The following is a 14,465-nucleotide window of genomic DNA, read 5'->3' as shown; positions in this document are numbered from 1 at the left end:
CTTAATGTTTTCTTGATCGATCTGTAGTGAAGCCTTGTCATAAGGTTAGCGGCTGAATATCATAAACTTTATTCTAGCAAAAATTCATTTTTGGACTCATTTTTATTCCTCTCCTATATACTAAAAACAATCAGAATCCGAAATAGCGCCAGAATTCGACTTAGTTTTGTCAAAAGGTCTCAAAGATAAGCTTTAATCAAAGAAACCTCATATCATCCCATCAATTTGGATTCAGAGATAACCATTCGTCCATTGACTAGGTGCATCTGCTTACAGATGTTATTTAAAAAATATTAAAAACAGGTCGAGATCCTTCTTGTTGTCGAACAGGTATTTGACCGAGCATAGCATAAAAACCTTTTCCATAAATTAAGATCTTTCTTTCCTGTGCATTTCTATGATCTTTTGAAATCTTACTTGATTAACCAACATTTTTAAAAAATATGAAGACTGGTACTAACGACTAAAATATTTTAGGTGTACAATTATGGGGCTATGTTAGCAAGTCCAATATCCAGCAACGCAACGTTTTCAGAACGAAGTGCCTAATTGGCGGGTGTTGGGGAAAAGTCGAAAAATGTAAAAAATGAGTTAAACATAGATACCACTTTCAAATGCATGTATCTTTGATAGGGTGAAGTGATATAAATCAATTTAATAGGCAAGCAGGTGTTATTTGTTTGCGTTACATGATATAAGTATTTTTAATATCATTTAATATAGTGAAAAATGTTATAAATATTCTAGTACTATTTGTTTTGCCTCCATCTGCCAGACAGGAAAAAAAATTATAGAGAAAACTGAAATAAGTCTAGTTATAATAGTCTTCCCTATATAATTTTATGATTAATATTTCTGAATAGTGATACAACTGCAAATATATCAAAAGTTATTGGTAAAATATGATTGTGAATAAAGGTATATGTAAAAATATATCACTATTCTCATTAAAAAATATAGGGAAAACATTATATGTTGACATATCACAAATGTTTTAACTCCAAAATTGAAAACTGATGATATATGTTGAGATATACTAGTAGTTACGGCAATAGAAATTCAAACTGCAGTTTTAGGTCGACTTACCTCGCTTTTCCCTATTAAAATAATGACCGCTTTGTTCCCGCTCAATCGACTTGTCTGTCATTTGTGGTTTAGTATGTACTACACGTGTGACACGTGTGTTACTGTTGGTTTTATCCACTTTTGTTTTGACCTTTTAAATGAGCTTTAAGTATTCGAGAGAAATGTAATAAGTAGTGTAGTGATAGTATACCTCACCTAGTTGTAATATAACATCAATTCCTGTTCGAGATTATTTAGTAATAGCCGTAAAAAATAAAAATTCGAGGTTATGGCATCTCAAAGAAGCAAATTGATTTTCAAACTGTTGGAAGAAGATAATGTAAATACTGGAGACCTCCAAGGTAATAATTGTTTATTTATCTGTACAATAATAATTAAAACAGTAATATCATTATTTTTTATACGACATACTAGATTAACAACATTTATTTTTGTGTAAAAGTTTTCTAGATGCAACTCAACTATAACTTGGTGAATATGCCTATTGTTTTTGGTTAACTTTAACCAGTGGCGTTACTTTAATTTGTATCTCTAAAAATTTTAAAAATTAATGTATGTAAAAGTTGATGCTTAACTTACATACTCAATTCCAATTTCAGATTTCTTATCATTTTATACATAAAATAATATATTTTCGGTTTTCTCTAGAGGGGACCGAATTTCCATAAAAAGTAAAAACCAATTTTGGCATGACAATTTCATTTTTCTGGAAAAAAAATTGACAAAATTTATTAGTTTTTCAAAAATTTGATATTAATCTGGGTTTTTAGATAAAAATTCCATGATGGGCAATGCGGGTGTTTTCCTTGAAGAACCTGTCTTAGCAGATGAAGATAATAGATCAAGTCCTGCACCTTCACTGTCCTTCTGTGAACCGAATGTTCGAAAGACTTTGGAAGAAGTTATTGATCAAGTATGTGGGATTGATGACGACGACAAAGGTTATCTGGAATATCCAGGTAATGAGGAGGCGTTTGATGATAGTGACGCGGACCCAGATTATATACAAGAAAGTGATACCGACTCCGATAATCTCCGAGAAATCTTAAAAAATAAACCTGGACGAAAATCGCTAAAAAATAAAACTAGGCTAATTCGTGAGGAACGAAAGCAGAACAGAAACCTTGGGTTATCGTACACCACGAAAAGTGGGAAGGTTATAAAAGCACGGACTTGTCAGGAGCTATTAGGTTGCCGCTTAAAATGCAAAGACAGGATAACTGAAGAAAAACCACAGGAAATTTTCAAAGAATATTGGTCTTTAGCGAGCTTTAACAAACGCGTGTCTTTTATAGCTAGGCTTATAACAACAGACGGAAAGAAAACCACAAAACGTAAATTAGAAAACAAAAAACATAAAAATAGGCTTCTGTCACACAAATATTTTTTACCACTAAATGGTCAACTACTAGTTAACGTTTGTCAAAGTTGTTTCCTAAAAACTTTTAACGAAACAAAACGGTTTCTAACCGATGTGACAAAAAACAAGATTTTTTCAGCTTCTGCAATGTCACATGATGATTTGCGAGGTCTTGCCTCACCATCTAACAAAACTCCCGAACAAGATATTCAATTAGTAAGAGTTCACATTGGATCAATCCCAACGTATGAGAGTCACTATTGTCGTCGTGACTCATCAAAGATATATCTTCCTCATTACTATACCTTAACAAGAATGTATGAAGAATACAAAAAATGGCTACCTCACGAGAAAACCCCAGTATCGAAATTCAAATATCAAGAAGTATTCCATTCCATGGAAATAAAAAACAGCCTAAAAAGGATACCTGCACTACATGCGATAAATATCATATTCTCCTGAAAGCAACTAAAGATGCACAAAAAATGCAAGAAACTCAAAATCTTCTTGATAATCACCAACAAGAAGCATCAAACGCTTGCCTCACCATCTAACAAAACTCCCGAACAAGATATTCAATTAGTAAGAGTTCACATTGGATCAATCCCAACGTATGAGAGTCACTATTGTCGTCGTGACTCATCAAAGATATATCTTCCTTATTACTATACCTTAACAAGAATGTATGAAGAATACAAAAAATGGCTACCTCACGAGAAAACCCCAGTATCGAAATTCAAATATCAAGAAGTATTCCATTCCATGGAAATAAAAAACAGCCTAAAAAGGATACCTGCGCTACATGCGATAAATATCATATTCTCCTAAAAGCAACTAAAGATGCACAAAAAATGCAAGAAATTCAAAATCTTCTTGATAATCACCAACAAGAAGCATCAAACGCTTATGAGGCTAAGCGTATAGATAAAAATGCTGCGTTAGAAAATGAATCAAAAATCATTTATACGTTTGATTTGCAACAGTGTCTCCCCACACCTGATCTTCAGACTTCAGTAGCATTCTATAAAAGGCAGTTGTGGACCTTTAATTTAACATTACATAGATTTAATGATAATCAAGCAATGTGTTTTATGTGGCATGAGGGCGTAGCTGGACGGGGTGAAAATCAGATTGCGTCATGCTTATACAAGCAGATTTCACATATTTCACCTGAAATAAAAGAGATCACCTTATATTCTGATACGTGTGCAGGACAAAACAAGAATTTTTTCTACCTGCAATGTTCATGATGGTTTTAAAAGAGAATCCCAATCTATCATACATTAACCACAAATTACTTGTTCCTGGTCACACCCACATGGAGTGTGATTCAGATCACGCAATTATAGAGAGAAAAAAAAAAAAGAAAAGATATCCATGTTCGATAGAACACCCACGAGACTGGATGAATTTGGTAAGACTATGTGGAAATAAGCGAACTTTTTTAGTTACTGAAATGTGCAGATCGGATTTTCTTGAGTTTTCTTCTTTGTATAAGAATGTCCTTCAACAAAGAAAAATTAACAACTTAGGAGAAAAAGTCATGTGGAAACAAATGAAATGGTTGAGATTTTCATAGAATCCTGGTGTCTTTGAATACAAAAGTAGCTTAAATGTAGACGAACCATTTAAAAGCGTATGTTTTTTAAGAAAAGGTAATACGTGGCCTAAAACCATAAAAATTCCTCTGTCATATAAAGGTCCCAATCCAATAAACATCGATAAAAAAAAGAACTTGATAGAGCTATTGCCTTATATTTCAGAAACATTTCATGATTTTTATAGAAATTTAACTACGAAGGAGGATATACCAAATACGTTACCCGAGGATGAAAATAGTAGTGACGAGGAGAGTGTACACACAGAAATTGAAATTTTTAAAAATTAAACAAACTTTTACGTTGTATTTGACTATAAATGTACCCCCTTAAGTAAACATAAAACTTTTCACTTTCACATTTTTTTATTTATAATTAATAATTAGATTTGTTACTATATCTTCCGGAAGGGCTTTTGTTCTTTAATAAATAATTGTGAAAAGTGATATAAGTCATATTTTTTTAAAAAAATTGTACAACTAGGTCCTTTTTACTAGTAGATCTATTTTAATCCAACAAATTCAAAGCCATTTCCAAAAATTGTTTAAAGAAAATATCTTATTTGTATCCGTAACAACAATATTAAATTTGAAAAAACTATAATTGCGTTTTTCTCGAAACTTAAAATTTGGACTTATACCACTTTTCTCCAACACCCGCCAATTGTATAGAAAATGCACGTTGGTATTACGTGTAGAACATTTTGACCTTTATTTTGACCTAAATATCGATATGGTAATAGCAAACATCATCGCAAAATCCCATTAAAATAGATTACAAAACCACGTGATCATTGAAGTGTGCAGCTTCTTAACGCGAGAAAAGCTAGACGATCGAACACTAAGGATTTAGTGGAAAAAACCTTACTATTAAGTTATCTTTTACTATATTAAGACAGGTCAAAATGAATCGTTAGTTGTATAAACTAGTTTTAATTGAATAGGTCTGTGAACTTAAAATACAAATAAAAAATAACACTATTATTCAAGTTAATAAAAATAGCAACAATGGCTATAAACAAACTCTAATCAAAATTGCAAAACAAAATGAACAGTTCTGGATTTTTCAATCCAATTTGTGAAATAAAAATTATGCGATTAAATGTAAGCATTGTTGACAGAAATTCATTATGCAATAAAACGATACAATATCATTTTTAAATAAAGCATATGTTTAACGAGGTAGCAATTATTCCATATTTAATCTATGTATAAAGTAGGTCAACACTTTTAACATTAGTTATATTTGAACGTATGATACCACATGAAACTTAACAATAATAATTAAAACACCTTCTTCTTAGAGAATCATATTATTTCGCAGTTAAATATCTAAATAAACTTATATGGGTGATCTTATTAACATGTTTTGTCCGCTATAGATCCAAATAGATCCAAACATATCAGACCCAAATATATAGGGTATGCCAAAAGAAGCAGGACGGTCGAATATCTCGCAAAATTTACATTGGATCAAAACACTGGAAACACGACCTCCAAATCCAGACCCTGGGTGTGGTGCTGGGAGATCATTGAAATCTTAAATAAGAATCTTAAGAAGAAGAAGAAATCTTAAATAAAATAAAAATAAATGTTTTTCGAATTAGAGGTAGATGCCGCTAGAATCAAAAAAAGACGATTTCTCCTATTGGACAAATTCGAATGTAATTATAAGTTCGAATTATTTCGATTTCTCTGTGTCCGATTCTTCTCAATCGATGATGATAAAATAAAATGTTGAAGTCGTGGAGTAAAATATAGTTTTATTGACAGTTACTGAATTATAACACTATAGTTGTTGTTGAGGTAAAACTTTATAATAGACTGTGTCCCAACCTAGTCCCGAAGCTATATTTATAATCTCACTAATATGCTACGATTCATCAAATAAGTGTATTGCTCTCTGCATAGAAAAAAAACTTTGAATGTTGAAAGCTGGTAAATATAATTTGAACCGAGGAAATGATTGCAGGCATTTCTTCAATAATATTAGTCAATCTATAGTTTGCAGGATGTTGAACAAACTGTAATTAAGCTACTAAGCGATATGTTTCACAATTATACAAGGTGAAACTATACAAATTCAGGAAATTAAGATTAAAATGTGAGATTACAAATTAATGAACTAATTTGTGATTGAACACTATTACCCTATAAAAATTATAGAAACGGACTTTTTTTATTACAGATTCTGATTTTGCGTGAAAATATAAACAACAGTTATGTGAATTTCTTTTAGATTCGCGATACATGGCGATGTAATTGCAGAAAAACAAGTACAGATGAGAAGACTGCAAACTAATTTTTATGGTAATGAATACAGTTTTTTACGATTTTTTTGCAGCATCTCAATCTAATTTTTATGATAGTGAATACAGTTTTTTACAATTTTTTTCCAGCACCCGAATCTGTAATAAAAAATAGGAATTTCTATTTAAGATTTCATAGTTGCCTTCCGCCATACCTCCAGGGGTGGGGGTGTAGGTTGTGTTTGGTGTCATTCGATAGATTTTTGACAAATATTAAAAACGTGTTTTTTGGTTTTTCACTAAGCAGTTCATATATTTCTCGAGATATTAGACCGTTTCCATAATTTAACTAGGGTATTAAGATAATCGTATGGGAATAGAAGGAAATATAACTCAAGATATAGAGAAGAAGCAATTAAGGTGGTATGGGCATGTTCAACGGATACCAGCATCAAGACTCCCCAAAAAAGTAATAGAATGGCAACCGATAGGTCGACGGAAAAGAGGAAGACCCAGATTAGAATGGCAACACGGCGTAAACAAGTCCATGAGCGAAAGAAATTTAACAACAAACGACTGCGAAGATAGGAAGAGATGGTGTTTAGGTATCGGACAACGTCGAAAGACGTTCTAAACCGATGTATATATATTAAGATAATCGTTTTTGTTTTCAAATTATAGCGCCTTCTATCAATAATTCGAAAAAATGAATGAAATATAACTTTCCCTTCTCTCTATTCGGATTGCCGAATATAGGCCTCTCTTAATTCTCGCCATTCACCTCTGTTGTTTGTAAGACGTATCCACATTGGTCCTGCATTTCTTTTAATATCGTCGCTCTAGCGCATTTGCGGTCTTCCTTGTGGTCTTTTGGCTTCATATGGCCGCCAATTCCCGATTTCTTTGTTCCATCGGCCATCCTTAAGACGTTCGTTATGTCCAGCCCATTTCCATTTCAGTTTAGCTGCCTGTTCGACAGCATCTTTTACTTTTGTTCTATTGCTCTGAGTTTTTCTGATCTTCACCATGTTTATTTTAGTGAATGTCCAGGTTTGAGCTCCATATGTAAGTATAGGTAGGATACAGGAATTAAACACTTTAATTCGCAGTCTTTGAGGTATATTTTTATTTTTAAGTATGTATGAGAGTCTTCCGAATGCTGCCCATCCCATTTTTTGTCACGTCTGGTTATTTTGGTAATCTGATTTTCTTTGCTTACCTTGACATTATGACCCATGTATGTATATTCATCTATGTGTTCTATCTCTGTCCCTTGGATATTTATCATAGGTTTGTCATCTTTGTTTGACATTAGTTTAGTTTTGCTAAAATTCATTTTCAGTCCTTTTTTTAGTGATTCTGTGTGTAGCTCCTCAATCCTCGTATTCAGTGCATTACACGTGTCGGCTATTAGTACTACATCATCTGCGTATCTAAGATGGTTCAAGTATCTTCCGTTAATAGGGATGCCCATATTTTCCCAGTCTATTGACTAGAAAAAATATTTTGTAGGGCAGATGTAAATAATTTTGGAGATATTGTGTCTCCTTGTCTTACGCCTCGGTTGATTTTTACTGGTCTTGTTTCGATTCCATTACCCAACGTCACTATCATTTCAGCTTGTTAGTAAATATTCTGTACCTGGAGTCGATCTGGTTGTTGACTAATGCTTATTTTATTGCCCACAGTTCTACGCTATCAAAAGTTTTTTCATAATCTATAAAAGCCAGACATAATGGGAGATTGTATTCGTTAGTCTTTTCTATTAGGATTTTCAAAGTATATAAATGGTCATAGGTGCTGTACCCTTTTCTAAATCCGGATTTTTCTACTGGTTGATATCCGTCAAATTTAATTGTTAACCTGTTTGTAATAATTTTTGTAAAGGTTTTGTAAAGTTGTAAAAGAAGTGAAAGACATTTATTAAATAGTATTTTTAGATATGTGATGGCTTCTTCTTCGCCTTCCTTCAGCATTTCTGCTAGGATTCCATCGCTTCCAGGAGCTATATTCCTTTTTATTTCTTTTACTGCTCTTTCTATTTCTTCGAGCTTATTTCGGGAATCACTTCTGAGTTGATATTTGTTATCTGCCTTTTCAAGATCTGCTTTGAGGAGTTAGGGGGATCGTTTCTGAAACGATGCAGATCGGCGTTGAACTTGTCAATGAGTCAATTGAGTTTGCTATATTAGATATACTTTTTTCTAGTTGTTTGTTCATTTTTAATGGTTATTATGTTTTTCTTTCCTAGTTTGGGTTTGGTGCATTTGAGACTTCGGTTTTTCTCTATGACTTGATTTAAACGGTCTTCTTGATGTTTTCTAATGTCCTCGTTTATCTGTTTTCTTATTACTCGATTAAATTCCTTAAATTCTGCAGTGTCTCTTTTGTTTTGTCTCACAAGATCTTTTCTTTGTTTCAGCATGTTTTGCGATTCTACACTTATTTTGGATTTTTGTTTTCTGTTAGCGGTTGGCACTTCTAAGCTTGCATATAATAGTTCTTTTGTTATGACTTCATTGATTTCATTTAAGCTAAGTTTATCTAGATTTAATACTTTCGCTGGTTTTAACTTGCTTTTATATTGTTCTGTATTAGATTTTAGTTTATCTGTGTCTATATTCCAAGTTTCTCTAAATTTATTTTTATTTTTATTATGTTTTATCTCTAATTTGGCTCTAACCATTCGGTGATCGCTACTTACTGACGCCGTATTTATTATTGTTACGTCCTGTATGATATCTGTTTTGTTACATAGTATGTAATCTATTTCGTTCCGAGTTTTTCCATCTGGGGATAGCCACGTCCACTTTCTTTGAGGTTTTTTTCTTATAGAATGTGTTCATTGCATAGTATTTGTGGGTTTGTAGAAAGTTAGCCAAGGTTTTTCCTCTCTGATTTTTAACTCCAGAGCCGAATTGTCCTATATAGTTTTGGTTTTTTCAAGTCGTTGTCCGATCTTAGCGTTGAAGTCTTCTATTATCATCGTATACGTGCTGTGATAATTCGTGCTAGTTTCTGCAATTTTCTCATAAAATTCGTCTATCTCTTCATCGGGATGTGCTGCAGTTTTAGCGTATACTTGAATAATTTTCAGCAATATGTTCTCGTTTACATTTAGTCTAATCATTGCAATTTTTTTCAGATATTCCTACGGATTGCTCTACTTGATGTGCATATTTCTTGGAAATTAGAAATCCTACGAAATCTAGGCTTTGTTTTTCTCACCCTTTGTAATATAGGACGTTACCGGACTCTAGTGTTATGCACTCTTTTTCTTTTCTTTTTACCTCTGCTAGACTAATTATGTCCCATTTTAAGTCCTTGATGTCTTCATTGAGTTCGTAGACTTTTTCATCTTTGTTTAAGAACCTTATATTTAGAGTTGCGATGTTCAATCGTGTGGTTTTTAGCAATTTCTTGCTTCCCCCAGATTCCATAAAGCTGTCCTTTTTTTTTCAAAGGATTGGAATTTGCCATTACTGTATGGTCTACCCACCTGGGGACCCATTCCTTTTATTTTAGATACCGCCATATTCCTGTTAGTAGGTTTTTTAGCCTTAAAACACCACGCTGGCTAGACGAGTTGGTGAGTGATTTTATGCAATCCCTAAAATCAAGAGATTGCCACTCCCGCCATCTACACCGTACCGAAGGTATTCTTGTTCGCCGTGGCTGCCGTTGTGGACTTCATCCGTGACCCTGGACAAGGGTCACGGATAAAGTCTAAGCAGGTACTAGTTTCCTGGGTCAGGAAACACCTGGAATATGCGGAGGGCAGGGATTGATTCATTTTCCTTGATAGGATATCCAAAAGAGTTCCTACTCGCTACCCCAGAAATAAAGAGAAGTTACTTAATTTTGCGTAACGAACCCAAATCTGCAATAAAAAAAGGCGGTTCCTATTTAAGATTCCAAAGTTGTTCCCAGACTCATCTCCAGAGGGTGGGAATAAGTGGTCGTATCTGTTATTATTCAATAGATTTAAAAAAAATATTAAATATGCGTTTTTCATATCCGATGTAAATTTCGCCAAATACTCTACTGTCCCGCTTCTTTTGGCTCAGCCGGTATATTCAGTAACTTCTATTGCGTTTTGTCTGATTTATCTGTTTCAATCAGATCGAGATCATGCCATCTATTTTATTGAAACTGATGAGACCTATATTTTCGCCCCCGATACTTTATTTATCAGTTGGTTATTTGGTTTGATTAAAATATTATTCGAAAGATAGTTCCGAAAGACAATTAATATTAAATTTCAATACAGAGTAGCACTAAATGAAAAAAAATCTTTTTGTCATATTAGCAAATGGTTTAAAAATAATGTGCAACAGATGCTATAGTGACATCTATTAGAAACCAATAGAACTTCGTTCGAAACCAATTCAAGAAATTACCAAATCCGTGATTCCTATAATTTATAAAGCAAACTGACGATAAATGAGTTGACATGAGGAATCTAAAATTTTTATTCCATAACACTTTAACTTATCGAGGCAAAAACTCATTGCGAACTGATTTCTAGTACTCATATTGCGTGAGTAAATGAAAAATACGAAAGGCACTTAAAATTTAATTCCAATGCAGATCACCACCATTCGCATATAAATATGTCCTTTTGGACTCTTCAAAGCGAACTTGTGGTAAGCTGAAAGAATGAAACAAAATATTTTCGTCATATTAGCAATAAAAATAATGTGTATAGTTTGTTTCACGAAAAATGGTTGAGTGCTTAATGGTTACCTGAGTTGATCCTATTGTGTATACAAGAGTCTCTCAATAAACTACCGAAGTACACAGGGTCGCACTTCAGAAAGTTTGTTATTTAATATATTTCATTGGTAGCTGTGTAATACACGATTATAAAAATTTATTAAATTATTTTATATGGTATTTTCAGGTTGTTCAAGTAAATATACTTGATAATTGAACAATTTTGAACATGAAGAAAGTAGTTTTTTTGTTATAGGTGAATAATTGTAGTATATGGATCTAAATTCAGAAAGGTACTTTCCTTCACACTTTTTACAGGCTTAGGACTGTCAGCAAAAAACTGGCGTGTTTAAAAGTTTTTGCTCTTCCTAATCGGATGTCGTTAAAAATGTACAGTAATAATAGTTCTATTTACAGTATATACATACAAACGAATACATAATGTACAAAAATAGATGAATTGAAAAAAAAAAATAGAAAAATATATACAAGTTAATATTTACAAAAAAAAATACCCACAATAACCAAAATATATTTATGAATTCCTAAATACCTAATTCTGTTTTGCTGTCGCTATCCTCTTCAACATTAATAACAATTGGTTTAATAATGTGATTCAAAGTAACATATGAATTTTCTACGTTCATTACATGGCGTACTGAATTTTTCCAACTTTCTGGGGAGATATCATGACATACTGGGGAGACTTATGTAACTGACGACTGTGGTAACTTGCATTGTCCATTACTATCACACTATTTTGAGGAAGGTTAGGTATAAGAAATTTCTTAAACTATTACTCAAAAAGCTCTGCCGTTGTATCCTCATGGTAGTCCACGCAGGAGTCTTTAATGTTTTTTGCAGAAAGCCATAAGGCATTTGGGACCCAACCATTTTCTGATCCTGCATGTAAAATTGTTATTCTTTTCCCTTTGTTTGATGGAGCTTTTGTTTGACACCTGTTGGAAGAATCGGACCATCCTTTGGATGGTGTTTCATGAGTGCCAAACCATGTCTCGTCCAGATAAATTATTGGTCGATCTTCTGTACGGTACTTTCTTATGGAAGTTATATATTCAGTACCCCACTTTTGTAAACGATGGGACTCCATAAGCAGCTACAGTTTATTTGTGTATCATCATTAGTAAGCCGTTGTTTTAAAGCATCTAATGTAGGTATCTGTTACTCTTCGTACATTGTGTAAATTTTTCGTCTTATTAAGTCCTTATCACTTTCGTCAATACATTTGGTAGAACCGGCATCCTTACGCTTCCTTCTTGACTTAATGGGATTTGATGTAATTCTTTCCACTGTGGTTAAAGGTATTTTCGTTAAATCAGATATTTCACTGGCAGCAGTATTAGCAGTAAGTCCTCTTGTAAGTAAAGAACTATATATTGTTTTTACGATTTCTCTAGCGTCAGCAGATAAATGCTTTTTCTTTGCTGGAATACTGAAAGAAGCACCATCAATGTTTTTCCACGGACGCCACATAATGCTGTTTTATAGGTACAAATAGGTATAATACTGGTAACACTTGTAACACTTTCAACTAAATGAAACAAAATGTATATTTTTAAATTTCTCATCGGTTTTATATACTTTTACAAATTATACAGAATAGAGGGAACCTGTATAATTATTCTAGGAAATATTTAACGATCAACAAATTTATTGTGGTCATTAAAAGATCAACCATTGATAGTGAAACTCACTGTTAAAATGTTTACAACTTTATGAAATAAAATGTATTCTAATCGTTTTTATAATTATATACGATTTTTTAATCGTTTTATATTACCAGGAATTTATTATACAAACAAGATAACGACACTCCACAGTAGCTTCAATTTTACCTGAATACTTACCTGCTCAACTAATGTTGACTAAGCTGGGGTACTTGCGGTCGGGTTTTATTGCAATCATTAAGCACTCAACCATTTTTCGTGAAATAAACTATACCAGACACTACAGGGTCATCTAATAGAAATCAACAGAAATTCGATCGAAATCAATTTGACAGAAGAAATAATTTGTTTCATTCAGAGCTTAACATATTGTTCTGAAGCTATTTTTTTGTGGCATTTTAAAGTAATTACTATTTAAATGGGAATAAGCCACAATTAAAGGTTAAAGTAAGTTTATTCACGTTTCAATTTCCACTTCGGAAATCGTTCTCAAAATACTATTATTTTAAGTTCGTTATTCGTGCAGAAGTTTATCATCAGTTCTCCATTTTTGTTTTTAAGTTCCTCCTTATGTTTTTGCTTAATTCCGGGCATTACTTAATTACCTATTCGAGCGTTAAAACCCCCCAATATCATCATCTTCCCTCTGACTTGATCTAATACTTGTTGTAATTGGCCATAAAACGTTTCCTTTATTGTTTGAGGCTTGTTATCTTCTGGACCGTATACTTCGATGATGTTCAGGTCTTCCTTCTCAATTCTTATCTTTGCTGTTACAATCCTTTCTGATATGTATTGACACTCTTTGATGTGATTTTGGTACCCTTGATGTATTAATTATTTTATGAAGACCAAAATTGCGATTTTTTTCTAGTATTCTCTTTGCCATTTTTCTTCGTAACATTTCTCACTTACTTTTCTTATATTTTTTCTTATTTCCGTCTGTATAACTTTATATTTTATTTCTATGTATATTTTTGTTTGTTCTTCTTTATTTCATGAGTTCTAGAGTTTCAGTTATTTTTTAGTTACTGTTGGCCCGCCCTTAAAACTCGTTTTTCATTTGTGTGTGGGTGCTTCTTTTAAAATCTCACCTTTTTTGTTTGTGTCTTGAGTAGGATTAATGTCTACTTTTGTTAGTTCTGCCTTAAATTTTCTTGTAAACTAATCTTTTTTAAACAGGTACTAAGATCTGCGTCTCCGGATATTATCCTATCTCTTCTCTATGAATATCATCTGGTCCAACTGCTTTACGTTTCTTTATTTGTTATAGCATTTGAGAAACTTCCTCGTCGGTATTTTGGTCTCAACTTCAACGTACCTATAGATTTATATATTTTTGTAATGTATAGACATGCAGCACTTCTTGATCAAGTGCAAATTTTTCTGGCATTATCCTACCATTCTTTCTTATAATTTCTATTATGTTCTTTTTTATTTCTCTATCACCAATTTCATTTTTATTGTTACTTTTCTCTACATAGTACAATTTGTATTTTTCTTCTAGTTATTTGTCATTTGTCCTTTTCACTTAGTCTCTTGAATGTAAGCAATTTGTACTAATCTTTTTTTAAAAACATCGACCAACTCGTTTGTCTTATCTGCTAGCCTTCCAATATGGCAAGGCTTTTCATCATTATTCTAATCTGTTATAAGTAGGAAGTTATTATTGAAATTAAATACACTTAAATCGGAATATGTTGCATGTTAAAAATACTTTCTTATATCTTGATTATTTGTCATTACAACAATGGAAAATAATTTTATGG

The 14,465-nt window shown here is 32.6% G+C and overlaps 1 protein-coding gene across 1 annotated transcript; it reads left to right on the top strand.

Moving 5' to 3' along the window:
- Positions 1 to 1,535: 1,535 nt before the first annotated feature.
- LOC140451658 (uncharacterized) lies at positions 1,536 to 4,334 on the top strand. The gene is given in 3 exon segments (XM_072545520.1): positions 1,536 to 2,854; positions 3,217 to 3,670; positions 3,673 to 4,334. Coding segments are annotated over 3 exon segments (2,103 nt in total). The 5' UTR covers positions 1,536 to 1,867.
- Positions 4,335 to 14,465: the final 10,131 nt, after the last annotated feature.

The sequence above is a fragment of the Diabrotica undecimpunctata genome, chromosome 1 (genome assembly GCF_040954645.1).
Source record: "Diabrotica undecimpunctata isolate CICGRU chromosome 1, icDiaUnde3, whole genome shotgun sequence".
Lineage (NCBI taxonomy): Eukaryota > Metazoa > Arthropoda > Insecta > Coleoptera > Chrysomelidae > Diabrotica > Diabrotica undecimpunctata.
Note: the sequence above shows the minus strand (reverse complement) of the source record. Positions and strands in the feature narration are given on the sequence as shown.